The sequence below is a fragment of the Danio aesculapii genome, chromosome 7 (assembly GCF_903798145.1).
Source record: "Danio aesculapii chromosome 7, fDanAes4.1, whole genome shotgun sequence".
In the NCBI taxonomy this organism is placed as follows: domain Eukaryota; kingdom Metazoa; phylum Chordata; class Actinopteri; order Cypriniformes; family Danionidae; genus Danio; species Danio aesculapii.
In genome coordinates, this window is record NC_079441.1 from 56,546,799 (window position 1) to 56,555,471 (window position 8,673).

General features: G+C 34.0%; 1 protein-coding gene across 1 annotated transcript; it reads right to left on the reverse strand.

Moving 5' to 3' along the window:
* Window positions 1-2,308: 2,308 nt before the first annotated feature.
* On the reverse strand, window positions 2,309-4,266 carry larp7 (La ribonucleoprotein 7, transcriptional regulator). Its single transcript, XM_056460794.1, has 7 exons — window positions 4,185-4,266; window positions 3,699-3,895; window positions 3,514-3,614; window positions 3,326-3,409; window positions 3,068-3,232; window positions 2,773-2,869; window positions 2,309-2,619 (listed from the first exon to the last, which is right to left on the reverse strand). The coding sequence occupies exons 1-7, from the start codon at window positions 4,199-4,201 to the stop codon at window positions 2,309-2,311; spliced, it is 972 nt and encodes a 323-aa protein (XP_056316769.1). The 5' UTR covers window positions 4,202-4,266.
* Between the last annotated feature and the right edge of the window lie 4,407 nt (window positions 4,267-8,673).

Below are 8,673 nucleotides of genomic sequence, written 5' to 3' on the forward strand. Positions count from 1 at the left end.
AAAAAAAAAATTCACCACTTAAAAAATCTGACTGTTGCTAAATGGACCACAGAGAACAAGAAAATAGATAATTGTTCATTTAAGTATTGATATGGTAAAGCCATCCTTTTTTCACTATATTTTTTGCTAAGATATATGGATTACCTGATTGGATTTTTTTAAAACTTCTATATCTAAAACTACTATATCCCGAGCATAAGGGAAATTTGCAACATACTAAGTTTTGGTTGTGTTGATGACAATTTTTAAATTCATTTCAGGCATTTGCAACTCTATCTGATATCCAGAAATGTCTAAATTTTCCAGAGAGTGCACAACATATAATACTTGGTATGTAAACATTAAAGTTTTAGTTCACCCTAAGTTGTTTTCATTTACCCATCTTCGTGTAGTTCTACTCATAGGCTTGATGTATAAATTTGAGCAATAGCGGTCAGCATTAAGGTTTTGCAAAAGATGAAAAAAATAAATAAATAAATTCAGAGATAAATGTAACATCTCCCATATTTTCCAAAGACTTGGGGGGAGTTGGCATTTGTATTTTTTTTATGATAAAGTTTATTTTTTAGACTAAAAAATATATAGAATTTGACCGTTGGACTTCTGCTCATCTTCATGAAGTTTTTATCAATCTTTATTTCTCACAACGTGCATGTTTTTTCTGGATGAATCAAATGTAACTACGGTGCTAATAGCTAGTTTCCACTGAGTGATACGGTATGGGTTGGTACGGGCCACCTTTATGAGGCTTGCGTTTTCACTGCCAATGGGCATGGCGTATGACAAAGTTTCAGTCAACGTCATTCGTGCTTGAAGAAATGTCAAAGTAAAGATGTACAGGTCGTTCACATATAATTTGCAAAGCACTTCTCACAAAACATATGCTTTATACTAGGGCATTAAGAATCTATAATCGATCTATTTTTTTCAGCCGAATTTTTTCAATTTCCTTTCCTGTTTTTTTTTTTTTTTGTTCTTTTTGGGCAATGTGCATTTTAATTTCAGTTGTTTAACAATGATGTTCAATAAATACTTATAGATTGTAGATGCACCCTTCATATCTCTTATGTGTAATCTGTGAGCATATTTACTGTACAAAACTTGTCAGTGAACTATGAAAATAAATAAAATAAATAAATGACTCATTAATCGTAATTGAGTTAAAATGTTCAATTAATCGAGATTTAGATTTTAGGCTAAATCGCACAGCCCTACTTTTTACATATAAATACTTGTGTATACATGTTCATTACTAACTTTTCTACGAACATGATTTGATTATAACTGCAGATCAATGGTGTATAAACGAAATAGCCTACTGCAACATCTGCAATTATATAAAATAAATAAATGCAACATATAAACAAATACAAACCCTTACAGTCTCTGATATGTTACCAATTACAAAAAAACTATACACAACATACATTTAGTCCTTATTTGGTTTCAAAAACAACATGCAACATATAGCCCACAGTCAGTGCAAACCTCTCATCTGTATCTTTAATCTTCACCAACATATGTAACTTCTTGTTAGAAAGTAATTCAGTCATTCTGAGTTCATGATAATCCAAAAGTTTAATTATAATAGTTAAACATGGCAGTTCGTTCATGTATTATGTTGCTGAAAAAATCATTTGCCCCTTTGTTTTTTTTAGGCAAATACTTTGTTTCTACTGAATGGATCTGGCAGGCATAAGCAAGTCGCTCCGCTTGCGCTCGCATAATGACATATATTCTTACATTGGAAATAGGGCTGGGTGATATGGCAAATACTTTGTGTTGCTGAGAGAGAGCAGTCTTATATTATCATATGTTTCATAATGTCTGTGTATTTATGCCAATATTTCCAAACAACTAATGGAAGATTGAGCTAATTATTCAGCAAAAGCAAGACAGAGATTTGATGTTGTTTGGTTGTTCTGAATTGTTTTTTTGTGTGCTAAATATTTCATTAGTAAACAGATTTTATTAATAAAGGTTGGCAATTTAGTGATTTGCAATTAGCCTTTGATGGTTATTTTAGTCAAAATATGAAAATATATATTTTTTAAATAATGTAAAATGACAAGTCAATTAAAAATATTAATGGTAATCTTGTCTTAATTTACTTCTTTGTGACCCTAAACATACTTATAAACTCAAAGTATAGACAAAAACATGTTAAAGGCAGCAAAACTATTCTAGTGGAAAATTTTTCTGTTACTTTGAACATTTTTAAGAGTCTTATAGTGGTGATTTTAAGAGAATGACAATGCCCTTGGTCTGAGACTGTCATAGATAAGAAAGAGCCAAGTATACCTTTTTATCACTTGAATAAATTAAAACAATATTTACCTTTCAATTCACTTTTTTCCTCTTCAACTTTCCTCATTTTGGATGGCATTTCATACTGGTCTTCCCCAGATGATGCCTCAAAACTTTGAGATCGCAATCTTTTCTTCTTGGCTTTCTTGCTTACTGTGCTTGTCAACGTTGCAAGGTTTGGTTCACTGGTAACTGCAGTCTCTAACATTTCTTCTTGATCCATCTTATTAATTCCAGTTTCTTCTGTAGTATTGTTTTTAAGCTCTGTTCGAGATCTGCTTGTTTGTTTTTTCTTCCCATCCTCATCATTGTCTAAAAGCACAAAATGTGTAATTGATGATATACTGATCATTTAGTTAATAATGGTAGAAAGACAGCATCTGGCCACTGCCCACTTTCACAATAAAATACTGTAAAATTTATTTAATCAGTCTTTTCAAAGTACAAAAGGCATATCAAGGTTACCCTGTATGACAGAATCAAAAGGGACGGTCTTTTTCCTACAAGTCTTTGGGAAGATTCCTGGCTTCCTTGGAGCATCTTCTGGAGGATTGTTCAGCATCTGTCATTTCAAATAATAAACAAATGAACATAATTAACAAAATAATAATAATAAACCAAAAATATAATAAACATAAAAATAATTTTAAAAGCTGGGTGTGTATACCCAAAGCTAGCAACTTGGTGTTTGGGTTTACATTAGCTTTACTGTATTTAATAACAATAAATGACATAAAATATTACAGTGATCAACAGTTACCTCAACAGCTTTTTGTGCTTGCTCTTGTGTCTCAAACTCCACAAATGCAAATCCTTTAGAATGACTTGTGGACTTGTACCTGGGGATACTAATATAAACCACATGTCCACATTTGCTAAACACTCGCTCCAGCCAAATGTGAGTGACTGTCTTTGGCAACAGCTCCTAAAACACAATTTCAATTTTAAAAGAATTCACATTAAAATGACACATACAGTACACATGCATTACTATGTATACTTATTTGTAGTAATTTACCACATAAACTGTGCGACTGTCCACATCTTTTGGGGTTTCACCAAGTGGATCCTTTCGTCGTATATGAGTTCCCTCATCATTAACCTAAGCAGACCACAGCTGTGTTACAGTTGCTAACAAACTCAATGGATAATTATGAAATAAAATTAATTTTATAAAGGACAAGAAAATGTCAAACCAAATCATACCTCTACTATTGTTGAATTTTTAAGAGCCCTGGCTATCAATTTGACATCTGCAGTTAAGTTTTTCATTCTGTTGAACGTTGTCAGCACGGCTATGTCAATATCTGCAATATATAAAATGTTAAGTGAAATATGTATGAATTATGGGTATCCTAACAGATAAGCATTCAATTAATAAAGTTACATACATCCATCTCGTGACTGCTCAATGATATTCTTCATGAATCTGTCCTTGTGAAGATTCACATCACCAAACCAAAATTCCACCTGCTTCTTCACATCAGTCAGCAGCTGTTTCACACGGGATCTCTTCTTTTTCTCGTTATCTTTTTTCTCACGTAAGTCTGCACAGGCGGTGTCCCCTCCTGAAGACATCTTCTCTGTGCTATAATTGAATCAAAGTCATAAAATTATATCTCTGAAATTGAATAACAATTACGTCGAGTTGAATATCCGTGTCACATTTCTGCCTTAACCTTCTCGCTCTCCCAGTAAACTTAAAAAATAATCACTTAACATTACAATTGACACACTCTCATCCACTGACTATTTATTACCTTACTAAAATAACACACATCGCCAATTTATATGGTCATACTATTAGTGTGTGATACTTTGATAGCAGTACATTAATAAACTTAGTTTAAAGTATATCATTCGTGTGCGAATTTTACCAATGCCGACGACTCATTTTCTTTTAACAGCTTCTTTTTCCGCTTCTTCTTCTTCTTCTTCTTCTGGGTTCTACCGACAGCTTGCACCCTCATGTCGAACTACTGCCATCTTCTGTTGCTATATGTCAAAGCAGGGGTTGCTAAAGGGAATTTGAAAAATCGCCCTCCGAAGGTAAATGCAAACCCACATAGCACAGACGTTTCAGCCAATATTATCCAGCTGCAGGCCCGCAGAACCGCACACGTTTCAGGCACACACAATCCAGCACACACGATCTCTAGGCAACCATATATGATTTCGATGGAGTTAATGTTATTAACGTCTTTTCGGACATCGTCATCGATATATTTTTATATATACTGTTAATAAATATTGCACACACAACAACAATAATATTTCACAAATATTGCGATCTAGACAGGCAAATGGGGAGCGTTTCCGATAATAGACTGAACAGTTTTCTATCAGTCATCATAGATGATCAGTCATTATTATCTGAGAGTCAATATAGCAGATACTCGTTTGCTGACCTTGCTAAACGATCTAAATTGGACAGGTTTAATTTACATAATGGATTCATTTATAATGAATGAAATGATAGCAAGTTAATATAGGCAATAATACATCTTTATATGTAATAAAAAATATATATGTGTAGCATATATTCATATTTTACTCAAGTGATTTAATGGTATTTATTTGCTTAATTTTCTAATAACTTTTTATTTATGATTTCCCAGTACCCACATTAAATACTATAGTAATTTATAGTAAGCAATATATTGTTTTTAAACCATAAAGTACTGGTAATTTGTTGTAATTATAGTTGCAATTAAATTAGCAATACAAACAAATGAACTGTTAATAATTAATTTTAAAAAAATTATATATATAAACTAACAGTTGCTACAGTTTAGCTATTTAGCTAAATACAGTAGTTTATAATCAGTAATCAGTTAAGTTAATCAGTTTGTAGCTATATTATATATTGTTTAAATTATTAAATATAGTAAGTAATTTTTATGTGACATAATATTGTTTGCTTTTATATTTTACAACAAAGCCAAGTATGATAATATTAAGATCCTACATTAGTTTATTACACTTAATCCTACAATTAGACGGTCTAATATGTTTTCTTTGTGTATGTGGACACGTGAATAAAGTCATAAGTGTTTAACCAATTATTTTATTTACATAAATTGAGTTCCAAAACTGCACAGATCTTAAAATGATTGTTACGATAGAATAATGATATAATGACTTAAATGGGAAACAATATTTGTGAAATTCAATAGGTGGCGATAATGCTCCTAAGGATTTAGTTTACCATATATGGTTTGCCGAGAACAGTGTTTCTCAACCCTGTTCCTGGAGGCACACCAACAGTTCATGTTTTGGATGTCTCCCTCATCTGACCCATTAACTTCAGGTTTTGGAGTCTCTTCTAATGTTCTGATGAGTTGTTTCAGGTGTGTTTGATTAGGGAGAGAAAGAAAATCTGTACTGTTAGTGTGCCTTCAGGAACAGGGTTTGGAAACTCTGGCCTAGAACGTGTGTGCTAGATTGTGTGTGCCTAAAACATGAGTGGTTCTGCGGGTCTGCAGCTCTCGTTTCAGGACCCACAATCCCATTCCTGCCAACACTACCGTTTCTACTCTGTTGCTCTTTTAATCTTTGCCTTGCAGATGGTCTGTTTAACTGTTTTCTCACTAGTGAAGTGTTTTTACACGTTTTACACAAGTTTTTACACTTACAAAGTCCACCATGTAAATAGCAAGTGCGCCATGGTGCGACGCAACTGACTCTTAAATGGAATTGGAGATGAGACTAATTGGTTTATGCTAAAAATAAAGCCATAACTCATTAAGAGAGTACACTCAACCCTGTTAGACCATGCGCCGCAGCACAGAGCGGATTTTTTCGTCCTTAAAATAGCAAAAGTGGATTCGGACACGCCCTCGCTGCTTTTGCACCCTGCGCTTCAGACTTTGTGCCTAGACCGGTAAAATAAAGCCCAAAATGTTCTAAAATTAGGCTTACACTCAACAACTCTGCATTTGTGAAGATGAAGAAGACCACAAAGAGTTAGGAATTTCAACACTTTGTCCTCTTCCTTACAATCTGACTTCTAACTCAAAAACAATAAATTGTCCTAAAATCTAAACGTTTTTTGTAAACTGAAAATAGAAAATATTTTCTGTCTTAATATACCACTCACTGATGTCCCACTATGGAGAGCTCCTGAACCACTCAAAGATTTGAGCTTGTTAAGTAAACCTAATGATGAATATAGTGGGAAAGAAGTAAATTATATTTTAAATAATATGTTTTATTTAACTCTATAATTTTTTGCAGATGGATCTAAGGAACCTAGTTGTAAAAAGATAGGAATAGGTGTAGGAGTTCAAAATACTTATTAGTTTAAAATTGCCCAATAATTTCTCAGTATACACAGAGTAAACAGCTATAATCATAGCATCCCAGCTAGTAGGGAGTGTTCTCTCAACTTTGGCTAACATTCCCTACAAGTTGTTTTAATGTTTTAAAGAAAACATTTCAATGTAATATCCACTGAATATTCAAAAATAAATTTTCCCAAAACAATGAACAAGAAGATTCTAGCAATGTTTTGAAAATGTTGGTAAGGGACCAGATTAAACAATGTTCTCTTAGAAAACGTTTTCACAATGTTTCATAAAACCAAAGTTAGAACATGCTCACAGTCATATGAGAGAAATGTTTTAAGAATATCATTGAGATATGAGATGTGGAATGTTCTTTGAAGAATGTTCTAGCAATATGACATTTAAACAAAGCTAGCACATTTTATCTGCAACATTTTAAAAACATTTTAAAATTATTGAAATGGCACCAGATTAAACAATGTTCTCTTAGAAAACGTTTTCACAATGTTTTATAAAAACCAAAGTAACAACATTCTCACAGTCATATTAGAGAAATGTTATAAGAACATGATTTCTTTTCAATAACGAGACAGAAAGACAATTAACATACTAATTTTAACCTGTACTTATTAAAATATATAAAATGTCATGTTCAAAAACTTATTGCAGACAAATAAGTAAAACCTAGTGGTTTAAAAATAGTGGCAAAGCACACAGATTTAAAGGGCACGTATGGTAAAAAATCTACTTTTCAAGCTGTTTGGACAGACATATGTGCATGTATGGTGTATAGACTGTCAAATTGGGGTGATATAAGCACACCCAGTGCTTTTTTTTTTAATTTAACAACATAAAAAACGGTGGACCAATTGGAGCTGTTTTCAAACCGACTGCAACTTTACGTAGGAGAGCGGTCCCCCCGCCCACCAATATTGATTGACAGGCGTGTCATCATATCCTGTTTGTTGATTCACGTCTGCCATTTTCAGCGTGAGTCGAAGCAATATCACTAAAGGAACACCCTAGCTCTATTTTTAAATGCAAGGCTCATTGGGCTCAACACAAGAGCAATATTATCCACATTATCACTCTATTCGGAATTATTGGTTGTAGGTTTGCAAACATGTGTACTTCTCATTGAGTCTACCTTATACTTCAGCCGTTTGCATTTCTCGCGATCCCAGAAGCTCCCTGTGATCTTAACTAGCATGCGTTTTAGAATTCTAAACATAGGTTTCTATCAGGGTACACTCAAGTCGATGGCTGGGCGCCGCGGACCGCTGCAGAAACCTATGTTTAGAATTCAAAAATGCGTGGCGCGACGATTCGGGACACTTCATGTCTCTGCCGCGCTACAGAGAGTGTCTGCTGTGCCGTGTTGCGGCTTCGAGTGGCGCATCCGGTGCCTCAGTCAAAGTTAATTCAGTGTGCGTGGTTATTAGTTTCTGTGTACAAGCTCGGCACTTGAAACTAGCACACAGTTGGCTGTAAAACTGTACAAAGACACAAATGATTTTCTACTCTCTGCTTGGTCTGTGTCAGAGTCGTACATGTATGACTGAATGGTGATCCTCTCACTCCAGCTTTTTCTCTGTTTGCCTGTCAGACTCTGTTGCAAACGCAGAGCGGGTGAGCTCATGGCCCCGCCCCCTTGTTACGTTGGCGGGAAGCCGAAACTAATCTACATGTGAAGCAACACACCCATAAAACAGCGAACTGTGGACACGCCCCCAACATGACACTTTTTAACACATTATAATAAAAAAATCTGAATTGTGTTTTAAACTGAACCTAAACTGGCACACTCAGAAGAACCATAATATTAATATTAAATCATAAAAAAAGAGGTAAACTATGTGCCCTTTAAAGTGACAATTAATTCGTATTTCATTCAATTAGTAAAATTTGTATTATGTGTCAGCAAATTATTCTTGTTTGAAATATACCTGATTTTTAAAATTGTTTTCTTTTTTGTTTTATTTGTTACACATGTTATACAATGATGGCGTTTCTGTGTGGAGTTTGCATGTTCTCCCTGTGTTCACGTGGGTTTCCTCCGGGTGCTCCGGATAAGATTAAC